The 19117-nt window shown below is 41.9% G+C and overlaps 1 protein-coding gene across 1 annotated transcript in view; it reads right to left on the bottom strand.

The window, feature by feature from the left end:
- NET1 (neuroepithelial cell transforming 1) overlaps nt 1-17810 on the bottom strand; it is a 34388-nt gene extending 16578 nt beyond the window's left edge. Inside the window, exons 1-3 of the mRNA XM_070381209.1 lie at nt 17545-17810; nt 6198-6264; nt 3575-3634 (exon numbers count right to left, since the gene is read on the bottom strand). Coding sequence (XP_070237310.1) covers nt 3575-3634; nt 6198-6264; nt 17545-17672 — 255 coding nt within the window. The 5' untranslated portion in view covers nt 17673-17810. The remainder of the gene's footprint in view (nt 1-3574; nt 3635-6197; nt 6265-17544) is intronic.
- Between the last annotated feature and the right edge of the window lie 1307 nt (nt 17811-19117).

The raw sequence follows: 19117 nt of genomic DNA on the forward strand, positions 1-19117 counted from the left end.
TGATAACCCAAGCATCAAACAGAATCAGATACTGCTGCTGTTAGTGATGACTTTTTATCTCAAGTGTACAGGATAACATTTCTTGCATCATTTAAGATGGTCTGTGCTTATGTATTAATATCATGATGTTGAGTGGGATTTCCCAAATTTTCCCCCTGAGAATCAGCTAAGGCCCAAACCCAAAGACCAACTGCACTGCTCTGAGCCAGTCCTGTGTTTTCAACCCATATCTCACTCCAGCTGCTGCTGCAGCAATGGCTCGGCCTCAGATAGCCCCTGGCCCCAGCTGCCCTGGCCCCAGCTGCGTCGAGTTCTCACCCTGGGCTTCTCAGAGGCGGAGACAGGCATTTACAAGTGGTTGCCTGGAAGTGTGAGGGATTAACATCCCTTGGGACACCCACTGACTAATGGAGCACAGAAGCTGGTGGGTAAAAGCTCCCCGGTGAGTCCCCTGAGAAGACAACTGTGTGGTGTATTTTATGTGGCTCTTCAGAAGGTCCCATAATTAGACACTTGCAGTAGCTGCCTCCATGTTCCTTGGCACCACACCTGGAACCCGACTACCTTGTCCACTACTTCATGCCTCAGGCTTGGATTTCTGGAGGGACCATGGGCTGAGACACCGACACGGAGACTGGCCCTAGAGACCAGACACTCGGGATGGGAGTCTGAAACTGGTCATTCATGGATGAAGTGGTGACAAGGACCACAGGTATGGACTGGTACAGATGGAGCGGTGAAGCAATGGTATTGTAGCAGGGGTGACATGGGGGCAACAAACTGTAAGGACTACAGAGTTGGCTGGCTTCTGTTAATTACTTTAAGAGACTGAAAAAGAAGATGGTAACCTTCATGTTCTCAGAAGTCATTACAGAGGGAAGGGCAAAGTGGGAGCCCCTGAAATGTAACCCCCTACCCCTGGGCCAAGGTAAGAGACTGAAGCAATATTGCATACCGAGAGAAAACGCAGAGACAGCTATCAAATTTGGAGTAAGCAAGAGCGGTGATCTCTACTGTACCTCTGTTAAGCCTCCTGCAAGGAGGTGGTGGTTCTTTCTCTGAAGGTTCAGATTTGGGGATCTCATTTTCTTAAAAGTTAATAGTGCATTGAAGGGTTACATTTTGACTATTGGTATACTCAAACTGTATACCAATCTGCAGAGTATAATGATATACTCTACAATTTTAGATTATACCTAATACTAAATTATATATTTTATTCTTTAATGACTATGACAGGCAATTGGTACTTTAATACTATGAAATACTACACAAAAGCATGAGGTAGCCCTATATATTGGAGAAGGCAATGGAACCCCACTCCAGTACTCTTGCCTGGAAAATCCCATGGACCGAGGAGCCTAGTGGGCTGCAGTCCATGGGGTCGCTAAGAGTCAGACACGACTGAGCGACTTCACTTTCGCTTTTCACTTTCATGCATTGGAGAGGGAAATGGCAACCCACTCCAGTGTTCTTGCCTGGAGAATCCCAGGGATGGGGGAGCCTGGTGGGCTGCCGTCTATGGGGTCGCACAGAGTCGGACACGACCGAAGTGACTTAGCAGCAGCAGCAGCAATACCAACTGGTACTTCTGCAGTCTACTGTAATCTATGCAGGTATGATTCTGTCAGAGGTTCTTGTTTCCTGTCTTCTCTCTAAAGTTCAGTATAGTATTTGAAATATTGTGGGTACTCTAAATGTCTGTGGTATTTTTTTTTTAAATAAAAGAATAAAAGAATTTAGATCAGACCTCAGTGAATTTTGGGTATACAAAGATGATGTTCAATAAATAATTATTTCAAATTCATTCTTTCATTACTATAGTTGTACACAAATCCTTGGCTTTGGAACAAATGGAGACTGCATATCGCTGCATTATTCTCTTTGTAGCTGGGCGTGTATTTAATGCAACCAAAATTTTATAAGGATTTCCTTCTTGAATATAATTCCTCAGTTTAAAGGAAGTTAACAACAGTATGTACAAATATACAACTACTGCCCTAAAATGTACTATTAATAAATTCTGAAGGGCAACAGAAGCCTGTCTTTGGCTAGTTGGTGAATATTAGTTCATAATATAATATCTACCCTCAAAATTATAGTAATTCAAATAATTCCCATAAATTCAACGTCAATAAAAACTGCTAAAATGACATCAGGTTTAGAAGAAAGCTGAATTTCCCTCTCACCGGACTGGGGACAAAATAACACAAGGCAAAGACCATATGACCCGCAAAGGCTTGGAATACCTTGTCGTCCGGGAAGAAAAGGAGGCCATTTAGTCTCTGGCTGTGAGGTGAGGCTATCAAAAGGAATGGGGAATCAACCTGCTGTATACATTAAATTTACCCAATGTTGTACGTCAATTATATCTTACTAGAGCTGGAGGAAAAGGACATAGGAGCCATCCAGAAGCCAAAGATGGGACAATGTGAGCCCAGTAAGAGTAACAGCTAAAATGGATCAAAACACAACAAACATGTTCACATCCATGAGTTCATAGTACTATTAAAAACAAAAATCACTAGTTACTTTTAGAGGATTTTAATGACTAAAACTCATTATTTTTGAAAACTGATAAAGGAAAGGAATCAAGCACTTGTCCAGCCTTTATTATAAAAGAGTACTCTGAGTAGCCGAGGTTGATGAGAGGAATTTTCTCTTTACAGAAATGTTCCAGTTAATAAAGAGCTGATAAAGGCACAACAGAACTATTCTGCAATGTCAATGAATAAATGAATCTAGGCAATGACAATTAATCTTTGATAATCAAGCAAATTAACCAGGTTTGCTAAAATGTTGAGGGGCAGATCTATAAAAATCTGATTTTTAGAAAATATCTGTCTTTAAAAAGTAGCAGCTCCCATCATTAAACATGATGGCAAACATATTTTAAAAAACCTCACTTAAAAATGTATAATTTTTCATAACAATCTTTTAAAACAAAGTTCGTTAAAACCAAGGTGGTTCTGTAAAACTTCCAAGTGACAAGAGTGAAATAAGTAATTCCAAAACAGTAGTTTTGGACTTCAAAGTACAATTTTACAGAATAGGAGACATAATTGTTTCTAAGTGTGCACTGAGCTCTGGTTGATCATACATCACACACTGGAAACCCCTGGGCCACATCTGGCTTGCAGATAAGTTATTTGGCTTGCACAGTTGTTAGAAAAAATCTGATCCAACACTTAAAATTTGGATTTCATACAAAATTTGGATTTCATACAAAACCCCAGATCTGGGGATAAGGCACAGGAGAAGCTGCCTCTCAGAGGAGGGACACGTGCTCTTCCATCCATCAGCTACCTGCATTCCTCTGCACAGATGACAGGCCTGGTCTCCTCAGGTACAGGAGCTTGTGGTCACTACTGTTTTGAGTGACATTTTCTGCTCATTCTTCACAGAGAAGTAGAACAGAAAAAGGAGGGTATCTGTAAGAGCCAATACCACTCAGTTCTGCACTTAGAAAATGCAAAATGGAAAAAAACTCAGCATTTGCTATTTTTATAGCACAGAAATAAAGTGCTATCTGCATATTCTTAAACGCTTTTCTTTGCTAGAGCATAAGGCTTACCTTCAGATCAAGGCTGCTAAGGCTTACAACATCATCATCTTTCTCTCTTCGTTTTCTTTTCTATAAAAAAAGGAAAAGATTTCATTCTTATATAGAAGGAAAATCACTTTTAAAAAGTGAAGCCTTAGGCTATATTCGTAAGAAAGTTATTTTTATGAGGGATACTCATAATTTATCACTGCTGCTGCTGCTAAGTCGCTTCAGTCGTGTCTGACTCTGTGTGACCACATAGATGGCAGCCCACCAGGCTGCCCCATCCCTGGGATTCCCCAGGCAAGCACACTGGAGTGGGTTGCCATTTCCTTCTCCAATGCGTGAAAGTGAAGTTGCTCAGTCGTATCTGACTCTTCGCGACCCCATGGACTGCAGCCTACCAGGTTCTTCCGCCCATGGGATTTTCCAGACAAGAGTACTGGAGTGGGTTGCCATTGCCTTCTCTGATAATTTATCACTAGCACATACTATATACTTTCTAAAAAGTTCCCTCAGATTGAATTATCTGGTGTGAAGTGATTCCACTCTACTAAAAAACTTATCTAAAGTTTTCCAGAATAGAACTCTTATGCAAGTCAAGCCTATACTTGTTAGAGAAAAAGTAAAATATATTTTATATATACAGGCAGAAGTATTTTTAAAAAGGAACACATTTTATTTATTCTATGAGGGGGTGATTTCACTAGGAAAGAAATATCCTTTTTTCCTGGTCCAAGTAATTAAGGTGTGTTGCCCAAAGCAGGACTTTTCAGCTGGAGGAACATGCACGTACCTAGAGAACCTTCCAGTAATCATTACCACCTTCCTTCAGCCCTACAAGTGCCAGCAGTGACCCAACTGTGTATATAGCTTTAACTTCTAGTCCTTAGTCAATATTGCTGGGAAAGATTGAAAGCAAAAGAAGAGGGAGGCAGAGGATGAGAGGGTTGGATGGTATCACCGACTCAATGGACATGAACTTGGGCTAACTTTGGGAAATGATAAGGAATAGGGAGTCCATAGGGTTACAGAGTCAGACATGACTTAGCTACTGAACAACAACAAAGTCAATACTGAAAAAGAATCCTTAAGTAACATTTCTTCTGTATCTCAAAATAATTTTCTGATTAAATATGACACAGCCCAGCTCCTGTGAACTCTCAACACTGAGCAGCCAGGACCTGGCCACCCCACAGAAGAGGAACTGGGAGAATAGAATCTACACTGCGCAGGATGGGGACAACTGAGAAAAGGAAAGATAAAGTCCAGGTAGAAGTCAGGGAAATACATGGAAGGGAACATGGCTAGCACTTTATCATCATGTATGTTGCTTGTGGTAGGTCTCAGGCTAAGTACGATGTTATAGTCTATATTCTCACCTTGGTTTGCCAAGACTTTTACTATGATTGGGTGTTGACTTTACTTTTCCACTCTTACTTCTCCTCCTCTTTTCTTCAGTTCACTCTATTGTTCTTCTCACCCCTTGAGTTAGATGCTTAATTTTTGATCTTTTCCTTTCAACTATGTATTTAAAAAGTAATAAATCTCCCTCTTAAGTTTTCTTAATCATATGCCAAAAGTGTTAATACATGAACCATGAGATATTTCTTTTGTCATGGAGACCTCTATAGAAGTGTTTTCACAAGTGAGATGCACCTATCTCAGAGAAAATGCAAGATATCTTTCCTGGAGTACAGGAGTAAAATATTAGAACTTCATTTCTATGTATTTCTTACTCCTTAAAGTGAGCTACTAAAATTTAATATACAGATGACAAGCTCATCATCACTCACATTTTCCAATGTGAGTTAAAGACAATGATAATCTAATCAGATCCAATTTAGAAGTCAGTCCCCAACTGTGAAATTATTCTGGCTATCTGAAATACACATTTATGTCCACTCTCATTAACCTCACCCTGAGTATTGTGTTTTGATACACTAAAATATCAAATTAAATACAAGAGAATAGAATACAAATGAAGCATGTATTATTGGACCATCATAATACATGCACACAGGTAAAGTTTGGCATACTAGAAGCAGAACCATTTTTGCTATTTCCCCCAAATAAGAAAAGCATAAGAATCATGCTCTCTTTGTACATATTTTATTTATATGGGTATTATGAAGCAATGAGGTTTTAATTATTTAAATTAGTTTTTAATTATTAAAAACTCCAATTTTCTGGTGTTAGTTTCCATAAGGTTGGATGCCTTTGGAAGTCTCCTAAAAATAATGAAGCAGTCCCTCTATACTAAGATTGTTTATAACAGAAATAATTCATTTGTTATATATATTACCTACAATCATTTTTATATTTTTCAACAAAGGAGAAACCTGTCAGAGTATGTACATAAAAATATTAATATATTCATGTTTCATAATATATTAATTTTAACACTGGTAGAAATAAGAGAATGAATTGAATAAAGATGAATAGATCCAATACTTTTCAAAATACATTTTACATTTAACTGAAATAAAAATTTCAGTCTGTTAGCAGAGAAGAGTTAAATTATGCTGGCAAAGACAGTGATAGAAACTCTGTGCCTTAAGACTTTCAGAGATGCACAGACAACTAGATTGAAGGACAGTCAGGAATTATTTCTATCTAATGTCTTGAAATAAAAACCCAGGTGTCTACTCACCAAAGTGAAATCCCAATGGGGGCCAGGTGTTAAAAATGTGAAGGAGCTACCTCTCCGAAGGGAGTATCTGTTAACAGAAAATTCAAATACATTGAGAGTAACTTCAGTAAAATTAAGCACTAACAGGTAAAAAGCCATCTTTTTCATAGTTTCAAAACTCTTCAAAGTAGCCTAATTAATCATTCAATTGTAGAAAGAAGAGGGAGGGTATTTAAAAACAAAACAAAACAACCCACAAAAACCAAAATCCAAAAAATCAGGGTATAGGTTCTAGTCACTTCTGGAAATTTTCAGAAACATTACAAAAGTGAAAAAGCCTTTATAAAACTAGTAGACAGATTAAACTAATTCACCAAAACAAGCAGAGTTTATTTTAGAAGCGTATACATGGCTCAATGATATGAAATATATTTTATATATTTCACTAATAGGTTAAGAAAACAGTAAATGATGCAACAAATTCTTGATAAAATTCAGCATTCATGTTTAATATTTTAAAAATAATAGTAAAAAAACTCAACATAATAAACAAAAGTTAAATGAATTTATTTTGTATTTTATGTGTAAATCTCTTCCATGTACTGATTGTTTTTTTTTTAGTGTTATAACTTAAATAAACCAAATAAAAAGCTTTGAATAACTATATCTGAGACAAAGGTCTCAAGTAAGGTTAAAATGTGACGAGGATTTTGTTCTTTACTACTAAGTGACACGGGCTTCCCTGGACAGAGGAGCCTGGTAGGCTCAGTCCATGAGTTGGGCACAACTTAGTGACTGACCAATCCTGCCTTCAATCTTTCCCAGCATCAGGGTCTTTTCTTATTTATGAGTCACCTCTTCACATCAGGTGGCCAAAGTATTGGAGCTTCAGCTTCAGTCCTTCCATGAATATTCAGGATTGATTTCCTTTAGGATTACTGGTTTGTTCTCCTTGCAGTCCAAGGGACTCAAGAGTCTTCTCCAACACCACAGTTTAAAAGCATCAATTCTTTGGCATTCAGCCTTCTTTATGGTCCAACTCTCACATCTATACATGACTATAGGAAAAACTATAGCTTTGACTATACGGACCTTTGTCGGCAAAGTAATGTCTCTGCTTTTTAATGTGCTGTCTAGGTTTGTCAAACATGTAGAAAATCACAAAACATAGGTAGTGCAGAAATGTTTATAAACTATGTACACATGTTCAGTCACTCAAGTTGTGTCTGACCGACTCTTTATGACCCTGTGGACTGTAGCCTGCCAGGCTCCTCTATCCATGGGATTTTTCAGGTAAGAATACTGGAGTGGGTTGCTGCTATTTCCTCCTCCAGGGGATCTTCCTGACACAGGGATTGAACCTGAATCTCCTGCTCTTTACCACTGAGCCATCTGGGAAGCCCTTATAAACTATACTTATGAGAAAAGCAAAGGTTATTATTTCAGAGCTTGCTACAGCAAGGGAGCTGGCCACCATCACTGGTGTTTAGGGAGACTGAAAGGCAGGCTGGGGAATGAGGAACAAGGGAAGGCTTCAGGTGTGTTCTGACTGGAGGCTGTCAGCAGGGGGAAGGTGCAGGCAAGCTAAGTGGGACTGGGGCTCCTGTGTGATTTACTGGGTGCAGATAGGATTTGCTTGAGTTGGTTTTAAGTTGGAAGTGAAGTGTTAGTCGCTCAGTCATGTCTGACTCTTTGCGGCCCCATGGACTATAGCCTGCCAGGATCCTCTGTCCATGGGATTTCCCAGGCAAGAATAACTGGAGTGGCTTACCATTCCCTTCTCCAGGGGATATTCCTGACTCAGGGATCGAACCCAGGTGTCCTTCGTTGGAGGGAGATTCTTAATTTGGAACCAAAGACAAAAACTGGGGAAGCTGACTGTTGCTGATCAAGTCTTGGCCATTTGGGGCCAATTATTACAGAAGTTATTGCTTAGCTCTTGCACTGTCAGGCCACTGTCCACTTGTGTACTCTGTCTCTCACCTTCATTCTCAGTCACTGTAAGTTACAGAAACACCACAGACGGTGGTTATTTCTACAAACATTTACAAGCTTAAATCAAACACAGGCTTTTTGTAGTTTTCTAAGCTAAATATAAAGCAGAAGTTTGTTTATTTTTGACAAGGAGCACAAGTGAAAATGGCTGCAAGGAGAAAGAGGACAGCAAAATGGCTTTGCAGAAGAATTAATACTGCTGCTGCTAAGTCGCTTCAGTCGTGTCTGACTCTGCGACCCCACAGACAGCAGCCCACCAGGCTCCCCCGTCCCTGGGATTCTCCAGGCAAGAGTACTGGAGTGGGTTGCCATTGCCTTCTCTGAACCGTAAAACTGGAGCAAAGAGAAATCTCAATCAGCAAAGCATATAAGAGCCAGGCAGGCTCTGTGGGGAAACGGAAAGGCACAAGTGAAGCGGGGGGTGAAATGAATTATATACAGGAAACTGCAAGTAGCTCTTTATGTTTGAGCATCAAAAGAAATAAAACAGGGCTTGATCATGATAAAAGGCCTCATGTACAGCCCTTAAAAATATGAACTTGATCTTGAATACGTATGGCAGCTGTCGGCAATTGAGTTCTAAGGAACAAGAAGGCTGAGTTGGAAGAAGGCAGCACTGGTCAGGAGGCTGGTTAAGAGGCAGTTCTGATACTGCTGACAACAGATGGCTAGGGGCGGAGGGACAGCAGCAACGGCAGAATGGGGAGGTGACTAGAAAGGGCTCAAGGTCCGGTTGGAGAATTCTCCCTTCCTCCCAAGGCCTGTTCAGTTCCTGGGAAGGGTCCTGACACAGTGAAATAGGATGCCATTAATAATAATTAGAAACAGATACGAAAGATCTGAAGATATTTAAAGCAAATGCTACCTAAATAACTATTTGTAGCTCAAAAATTGTTTTGAGGGCCTCTCTAGTGGAGCAAAATAAACTAAGGAACTGGTGATTCCTTGCCACTATAGAAAAGTCAAGTAACAATGAAGATTGCATGATTTCTGGTAAAACAGCAAGATATCAGCAATAAATTATAATTCATATGACTAAAGAATACATAGATAAGAGTATACAGAGATATAGTACTATAATCAAATGCCAAAGGATTACAGGGCAAATGGAACCTTCATGTTATGATTACTTTTTAAAAACACTGTTCTAGGTATCATATACTACACAAAGAGCCACCAGTGGAGACTGGGTTGAGAAGCAAAAATTATAATTTCTCAGATTATTTTTAAAGTTATACAAATATTCATTACAAAATAGAAATCATAGTGGCACTTAAAATAGTCACTGAGCACTTCCTTTCAGATATAAGACAAGGAGAACACAAAACCAAAGATATTCATTTCTTTATTCCCTAGAATTGTCCATTCTGACCTCAGAATGAATTTGATGTTTAAAAGCTGGAAAGAATTAGCTGTTAGGAATTTTAAACACACTGAAAACTGGAAAAATATTTCCAACTGGATGGCAAGATTGTTTCCAGCACCAGCTGTAATCAGCTTTATAGTAATGCTATTTTTTCCTATTTCAAAAGCAAGTACCTATTTATTTTGAGAACTAATGGAAAATAGGAACCCAAAAAACAAACTGTGCCCTGAAAGTATGTGAGTCAGTGCCAGCTTTCAAAAAACTTGGAAAGATATATAGTCATTTTTTCATAGGGGTCACACTCAAAATGTAGCAGCTATTTTAAATCCTTGTGGGAAAATTTTTTATTTCATAAAACATTAAAAGTGGCCTTTAAAAGATACGCAGTACAGTCCGTTTAAAAAGCAGCTCAAACGCTGAAATAAGAAGTGACAGTTCATCTTTTTAAGAATTTTTGTCCAATCTTTTTTCATATATCCAATTAATTACTAACTTTTAAGGCATAAAATAAATGAATACCCGAAGGAACTAGCTTGATATATTAAACTGTGTTTCCTATTAGCCCCACTGATCACTCCTTGGTCTTTACATACTTCTTTTTGTGTCATTTGATGTATTTTCAAACTATGTAAATTATTTTTACACTCAACTAGATTTAGTCTAAACAAAACATAAATAAAATGGTACAGTTGATGTTCCACAAAAAATCACCTGTTATTTCATTCTCAAGCCAAATTATATGAAAAATATGAAAAATTATATGAGATTATGACTTATGTCATTGCCCTCCTCTATCATGGCAGGTAATTAATATAGACGAACTACAAACACGCAAATGTGAAAGATTATATTGTGTGGTTCTATTTAGATGGATATCCAGAAACAGAAATTTACAGACATGGAAAACAGACTAGTGGCTGCCTAGGCCTGGGGGTAGGAGGAGGACTGACTGCAAACAAACTTGAGGGAGTATTTGGGATGATGAATATTCTAATGGTGGACTGTGTCTATACTGCTGCTGCTGCTGCTAAGTCGCATCAGTCGTGTCCGACTCTGTGCGACCCCATAGACGGCAGCCCACCAGGTTCCGCCATCCCTGGGATTCTCCAGGCAAGAACACTGGAGTGGGTTGCCATTTCCTTCTCCAATGCATGAAAGTGAAAAGTGAAAGTAAAGTCGCTCAGTTATGTCCGACTCTTAGAGACCCCATGGACTGCAGCCTACCAGGCTCCTCCGTCCATGGGATTCTCCAAGTGAGAGTACTGGAGTGGGGTGCCATCGCCTTCCACTTACTAATAATTCCTGAATTGCACACTTACAACAGGCGAATGTTATGATATGCAAATTATGTCTCAATAAAACTGTTAAACAGTACAGTCATTTTGATGTGGGAGGAAACAGCCTTAGGAGCTAGTGGGGGCATCCTTTTATTTTCAGCAACTATTAATATAAATAGTAATAATGATGACAATCCCGGGTTATCGAGGACTGGCTCAATTTCTGTTTAATTTGGTTTTTTAAATGTTTTGAAAAACAGTCCATCCAGGAAGTTAAATTCCCTTAAAGGCAACAGGAACCCTTAGCTCAAAATTAACAGAACTTGCTTTAAGAATATACATTTAACTCTGGATGTCCACTCTACAAATCCATCAATTTCACTAGAAAAACAAAAGTCAAAGATCTACCATCTAGTCAGAGATCCACCTCTACAAAACTGATAACAGAGATAATTGCTAAATACTCCTTGATAGAGGGTAAGTTATAGCTCTTAGTGTTTCCTGCAGAAAATGAAAACAATGATACCTAAGATTTATGGAGCATTTGTTAATATCTAGGTATTATTCTCATGTTTTACATGAATTACCTCTTATAATTTCCACAACCTTATGGGACAGATACTATAAAGTGAGATTTAAAAAAGATTAATCACAGCCTGATGAGACAGATACTACTAATGAGCTAGAAAGTATGAAGTGAGGTTTAAAGAGATTAAATCCTCAAGAGCCAGAATTTGAACCCAAGGAGTCTGACTGTAAAGCCTAAACTCTTTAAACACTAATGTTTTATTCAGCTTTGGATCTCAGTCTAAAAGAATGTCCATTCCCAGAGAGAGTAATTAACTGAATCAAAGCCGGGGCTAGAATAGACTCAGTGTCAGGAAAACTAGGCCAGAGAAGCACGCTGCTTTCTGAGTTCTGAGCCGTGTAGCGGGGCCCAGGGCTGCCTGTGGACAAGAAACTGGCCTATTACTACCAAGAACAGAGAGGGACAAGACAAGGAGGAGGAGAAAGCAGCCGAGAGCCACTGCCACAGAGCAAGCTTAGACCCCCAATGGATTCCAGCTGTCTTTACTCACTTTTTCTCCCTAATTATCTTGCCCCAGCTATGTCCTACGGTGTCAGCATTCACATTATGTTCAAGATTTTTTTTTACCTCTGTGTGAAGCAATGCCCGGGATCAGTCTTTAGCAGAGGCAGATCAGAGTCATGATCTGTTATTTAACTTGGTACAGTAGGCCCTCTCTCTCAGGTTCTGCATGTATTAGCCATTCCAACTCCTGAGCTCATTCTCAAGTCTACCCGTTTCTCATCTGGATGGCTAGGATTAACAATTAGCAAAGATGTGGCTGAAAATGAGCTCCAACCACATGGACAGGCTGATTAAATGGCAGGCCTGTAAACAGCAGTGTGCATGCAAATATGTGTACAAACACACACGTGCTGGATCACTCTGCTGTACACCAGAAACTAACACAATTTGTAAATCAACTGGACTTCAGTTAACAAAAAAGACAACCCACAGAATAGGGGAACATATCTGCAAACCATGCAGGGACTTGTTATCAAGAGTAGATTTTTTATATCTTAGTAATAAAAAATATAAATAACCCAATTTTTAAAATGGGCAAAGGATGCCTCACTAAAAAATGGCCACATATGATTTCATTCATGTGAAATGTCCAAAACAGGGAAATTCATAGAGATAGGAAGCAGGTTAGAGTTTGGGGTAAAAGAAGAGAGAGGCGTTAGGGAGAGAGGTATGGGCTTTCATTTTGAGGTGAAGAAAATGTTCAAAAATTGCCTGGTGATGGTTGCACATATCTAGAGGACATTCACATGTCCTGAATCCAGAGGAAAACAGTGAATTGTACACTTCAAGTGGGTAAAACTGTATAGTATGTGAACACTGTTTTATAAAAAGGTGATACTTTCATTTTCTTTTTTTTTTGTCCTTCAAAAAAAGAACAGAGTAATGAAGTAGGACAACTTCATCATTCTCCTAACGCTGCCTATGGTGGTGGTTTTGTAGCCTGCCAGGCTCCTCTGTCTATGGGATTTCCCAGGCAAGAATACTGGAGTGGGTTGCCATTTCCTTCTCCAGGGGATCTTGCTGACCCAGGGATCAAACCCATGTCTCCTGTGTCTCCTGAATTACAGACAGATTCTTTACCACAGAGCCACCAGGGAAGCCTATGTCACCACCCTTTTCTCAGCTGACGTAATTTACAACCTCACCTAAAAAACAGAACCCTGGTGGGAAAGCCCCCAAATTCCTGCTCATAACATCCCACATTCCCCAAACTTACCCCAAAGGCTACTGTCCACAGCTCTCAGACAGGCTAGATGCTCTATCTTTACACTGAGGAGTCCATCCTTCTCTGTCTTTCTGGCTGCTTGTTTTATCACCTTTTTCCTTTCCTGTCTCTTCAACCTCTCTCTGTACTTGCTTATTCCCTCATCCGCCCCATATCAAGTTCACCCCTTCTTCAGAATCTACCCCACAAGCTGGTGTTGCCTCCATTATTCTTTCTTGCCCTCGGGTTGCAGTGAGGCTTCCTAAAAGTGTAACCCAGTGTTTCAAGTTCTCCAATCTCACTGCCAGCCACCAGATTCAAACACTCATCCAGGTAACTGCAAATTGACTTCCCGCCGATGATGAATTCACTTGCGACTTTTAATTTGGTTCCATAGTTGGGCTGCAAGAGTCCACAAATTTGGAATTTTGTGTATATGAGCACTTGTTTGGGGGCTAGTTTTCATCAGGTTTACTATCATGGCATACAAGGCTTCCCTCAGTGATGTGGCTCTTACTTCTTCAGTATCATCACTAATCACTACCTCCTCTCTATCCCCATCTCAGTCTTCTCCCTATACAGTCAGTGTCATGATACCTAAAACTCTTCACTCTCATTTGTGTAAAGGGCCTTTTAACATTTAAATGCTTCCCCCTACATGATATCACCCATGCACATCCACTGTCTAAACTGGCCCTCCGAGACTCAAGGGTTACAACAGGGAATCATTCCTGTCCTTTCCAACCAGAATTTCTCCTTTTATTTGCATCTATGGCATCATATACCTAACACGATAGTAACTGTCATCATACACGATTATGATTATTAAGTTTCTTCCCTATACCACTGTAAGTTATTCTGTAAGAGCAGAAATTGGTTAAGGCTGCTTCCAACATGCTAGGCCTTATTCTTTTAAGTCCACTAAGCCATTTTCTCAGAAAAGCTTCTCTTGCTTACTTAATTACATTTTGAAAATGATTACCTTCTAATCAGAGCTGTGTACAATGCATATGGTGTTCGCTTCTCTGAGGAAGCACTTCCTAACACTCCCTTCTTTTGTCAGCATTCTTTATTCTAGAAAGTCAGTGCGATAGCTTCAAGGACTTCTGTATTCCTCCCGACAGCCTGACACTGACTTAGACTATGCAGAGATTTTCCAAAAGGAAAGAAGAATGCAAGCTTGCTACTGCCCTATTCCTTATCTACAGCACTCCCTTCCCCTCCTGAACTTTAAAATCCCTTCATATTTTTCCCAAAGGAGGACAGTCTTGAGGGCGCTAGCCTACTGTGGCCTCCTTTGCCTGGCAAAACAATAAAAGCTACTCTTTTCAACTTCACCCAAAACTCTTGTCTCTGTGTTTCTATCCAGCACCAGAGAACAGAGGCTGGGATCTCGGCAACACTCCCAGAGTAAGGACAGTATTTTGCATCTCCATATTTATAGTGTCTGACACTCACACATTTCTGGAAAAAACCACACCTCATTCTCTTCTCAACCCTCTACAAACATTCTTAATAGTTTAACTATATTATGGAAACTACTAGAGGTCAATATGCTCTTCTCATGACCAGATTCAACGATCACTCATTCCTTATCTCACTAAACTGTTCATTCCTTCCTTATCAGTAACACTTGACATACTTTCCCATCTCCTTTCTCAAAACCCTTTCGCCACTTGGCCTCCTGGACACTGATCTCACCTGGTTCCTCACCAGCTGTGGCTCCTCTGAGCTTGTTCATCTCCCGGACCTTTACATGTGGGGAGTGTCTCGGGGTTTGGGCCTCAAACTCTCCTCTAGTCAGACTATCTAGATGACTTCCCAGTGCTGAGATTTCAAGTCTATTTGCTGATAAGCCCTCAATTTATATTTGGTTACACAGATGTGTTTACTTTGTGAAATTTCACTGGGCAAAACACTTACGGTTCATGTACTCTTTCATTTGACTGTTAAACTTCAATGAAATTTTTTTTTTTTTTAAGAGAAAAAAGCAAAGAAAGAGAAGAGGGGGAAAAATTGTTGTGATGCACTCCTTAATAGGAGCCTCATAACGCATCCCAAACCCAACTTTTCTCCAGGAACATGGAAACCTGGTCTTCTGGTGCTCAGATTAAAAACCTCGGAATCATTCTTCATTCCTCCGTCTCTCTTAACTCCACACTGAATCCATATGCAAATCCTGTCGGTGCTACTTTAAAAATACATCCCAAATAGGAGTATTTTCCACCATGTTTACCACTCAGATGTCTCAAACTGCAATAACCTCTTCATTAGTCTACCGGATTTTCTCCCAGCCACATAGCAGACCAATCCTTTTAAAATACACATCACAGAATTTTCTACTGTCTCCCAACCACAGATTCAAATTTGAAGTCTTTCTGGTGGTTGGCTATGTACTACCCAATCTGACCCCAGGCATCTCTGTGACCTCGCTGTCCACCTTTCTCCAGCTGTTTTGCTCCACTCCAGTTACCGTGGCTTCTCTACAGTCCTTGAACACACCAAACAGGATTCTACTATGAAGCCCTGCACTTACTGCCTTTCTCTCCAAATCTTCAAATGGTGGAGTTCCTTAATTCCTTCAGATCTCTGCTTAAATGGCATCATTACCATGGAGGAGGCTTTTTTGATCTTTAAAAAATAGCAACACAGCCCCTCTCCTTATCTCTGCCTGCCCTTACCATGCCTTAATCCTCCTCACAGGATGACCACCTGGTATTTCATTATCCTCTTTCATCCCTAATCAGAATGTAAGCTTTATGAGAGCAGACACTTCATCTGTTCACCCAAATCTCCAATATCTACAACACCATGAAGATCTAGGGAAGTGAAAATGTTAGTTGCTCAGTCGTGTCCGACTCCCTGTGACCTCCACAGACTGTAGCCCTCCAGGCTCCTCTGTCCATGCAATTCTCCAGGCAGGAATACTGGAGTGGGTTGCCATGCCCTTCTCCGGGGATCTTTCCAGGCAAATGCTCAAAAGCTTTATTGAATGAACGCACAATGAATTTATCACTGTTTTTCTTCCCTTCACTACATGGTCCTGATTCTCCTATTTCTCAGTCTCTGGGATGATGACGTCTTTCTGCTCTTTCACTACCTCTTTCATATAAATTGTAATCAGTAAAAGGTTTCAGGCAAGGATTATCCTAATCTTCAAAATAAAAAATCAGTATCTAAGGAAAAAGTCTAGTTCTCTGCACAATGACTTATTAACAGTGAATTTACAAATGCTCTGTCCATGAAAGTAAGGTGTTTTCCTTTCTCTGAAAAAACGACTGGCACATCCGAGCATGACTGGAATGTAACTTCAGTAAGGAACTGTAGTTTAAGAATAAGTAGTGGACCACAGGGACTTCTGAAAAGAGAAGCGGATGTGGAATTACCGATAAAAATCAGCAAATAACAGTTTGTTTCTAACTCCCTGCATGTAGGCTCACACAATGACCTCACTGAATTGCACAACTTGGAGGAAGTGGATACTATTTCAACCCCGTATGACGGATGAGGACCCAACCTCAGAGATGAAAGGTCCAATGGCCGGTCACAGGAACCCAGGGCCTGCAGCATCCTGACGGGAAAGCAATGCCCCCAGCCCTTGTTCACCGCTTGCCTCGCAGACACCACCTCTGACACCCTCGGCCGGTGTCCTCCCTTCGCAGACGCACCGGACAGAATGAAATGTGTCAACAGCTAAAAAGTCGAAGACGGGCCTCTGCGTCCTCTTTACCCGGGAGGCTGGGGCCCTGAGCTGCGCCCTGATCGCCGACTTGGTCAGAGGCTCGAAAGGAGGGACTCTGGCGTCGGCGAAACTTTTTATTTTAATGCTTGCTTTTAGGCTAAAAGTTTGGTGTCTGGTAGAAGTCCTCGGGGGCTTCCCCGGTGGCACAATGGTAAAGAATCCGCCTGTCAATGCAGGATATGCTGGCTTGATGCCTGGGCTGGGAAGATCCCCTGGAGAAGGGAATGGATCACAAGAAGGATTCTTGTCTGGGGAATCCATGGACAAGAGGAGCTTGGCGGGCTGCGGTCCATGGGGTCGTAAGGAGTCGGACACGACCGAGCGACTGAACAAAAGAAACTCTCCGGCTCCAGGAACGATTCCAGTCCCCTGAGCTAGCAGCTCTCCGTAGGCATTTAGGAACCGCCCCCGCCACCCCCAAATCCAGCCGGAAACCTGCTGGGTGTGCAGAGAGGACCTCCACCCCCTGAGCGGGGAGGGGAGGAGACGAGAGGGAGGAAGGAGAGGAACCGGAGGTAAAAATAAAGGAGGGTCAGGCGATCGGAAGACAGGGACGAGGGGAGAAAGGAGGAAGGAGAGGAGAGCAGGCAGCCCGGCTCTTCTCTGCCCCCGGCCCCTTCCCTGCCCGCCACCCTCCCCAGCCTCGGGCCCGACACCCCGAGTCCCCAGGCGCCGTTCACCCCGCGCTCACCTGCCGTCCGGGCCGGGCCTGGGGGTGTCGGCCGCTGGCTCCGCGGCGCCGCCGGCGTTGAGCCCCGAGGCCCGGCGGCTTCGCCTCCGCGGCCGGCTCTGCTCCTGGGCCTCCCGCTCGGGCTCCATGGCGCGGAGGGGGCGGCGCGGTGGCTGGGTGCCCGGGAGGCCCGCTGGGAGCCGCACGGCGCCCGGCCGCTGCGGCCCGAAGACAGGTTTCTGTCAGGACGGCGCCGCCACCTCCGCCGCCGCCATCTTCCGGGGTTTGAAAATGGCGGCCGCGCGGCGACCAGCCAATCAGGGGACGCGGCGCGGTTGCTAGGATCGTGGAGTCCCGCCCCTCCCCTCCCTTCAGGCGCTAAACTGCGGACGCTGTGAGGGGTAGCGTGGTCCTCAGGGTCGCCCAGCTGATGAGCCGGTGGCCTGGGGTCTAGTTTTTAAATCGCCAAGGCCCGATTACTACTGTACAGTTCATTAGGACTTTCACCACAAGTCAAGGGAAACTGGGAAGCATTTTCAGCTCAGTTCAGTCGCTCAGACCTGTCCTACTCTTTGCGACCCCATGGACTGCAGCACGCCAGGCTTCCCTGTCCTTCACTATCTCCCAGAGATTACTCCAACTCATGTCCATTGAGTCGGTGATGCCATCCAACCATCTCATCCTCTGTCGTCCCTTTCTCCTCCTGCCTTCAATCTTTCCCAGCATCAGGGTCTTTTCCAATGAGTCAGTTCTTTGTATCGAGCGGCCAAAGCATTGGAATTTCAACTTCACCATCAGCCCTTTCAATGAAAATTCAGGACCTATTTCCTTTAGGATGGACTGGTTGGATCTCCTTACCGTCCAAAGGACTCTCAAGAGTCTTCTCTGAAATCACAGTTTAAAAGCACAATTCTTCAGTGCTCAGCTTTCTTTACAGTCCAAGTCTCACATCCATACATGATTACTGGAAAAACCATAGCCTTGACAAGATGGACCTTTGTTGGCAAAGTAATGTCTCTGCTTTTTAACACGCTGTCTAGGTTGGTCATAGCTTTTCTTCCATGGAGCAAGTATCTTTTAATTTCATGGCTGCACTCACCATCTGCTATGATTTTGGAGCCAAGAAAATAAAGTCTCTCACTGTTTCCACTGTTTCCTCACCTATTTGCCATTAAGTGATGGGACTGGATGCCATGATCTTATTTTCTGAATGTTGAGTTTTAAGCCAACTTTTTCACTCCTCTTTCACTTTCATCAAGAGGCTCTTTAGTTCTTCTTTGCTTTCTGCCATAAGGGTGGTGTCATCTGTGTATCTGAGGTTATTGATACTTGTCCTGGTAATCTTGATTCTAGCTTGTGATTCATATAGCCTGGCATTTCATATGATGTATGTTGCATGTAAGTTAAATAAGCAGGGTGACAGTATGCAGCCTTGACGTACTCCTTTCCCGATTTGGAACCAGTCTGTTGTTCCATGTCCATTTCTAACTGTTGATTCTTGACCTGCATACAGATTTCTCAGGACGCAGGTCAGGTGCTCTGGTATGCCCATCTCTTGAAGAATTTTCCACAGTTTCTTGTGATCCATACAGTC

Source organism: Bos mutus, chromosome 13, assembly GCF_027580195.1.
Source record: "Bos mutus isolate GX-2022 chromosome 13, NWIPB_WYAK_1.1, whole genome shotgun sequence".
Taxonomy (NCBI): Eukaryota; Metazoa; Chordata; class Mammalia; order Artiodactyla; family Bovidae; genus Bos; species Bos mutus.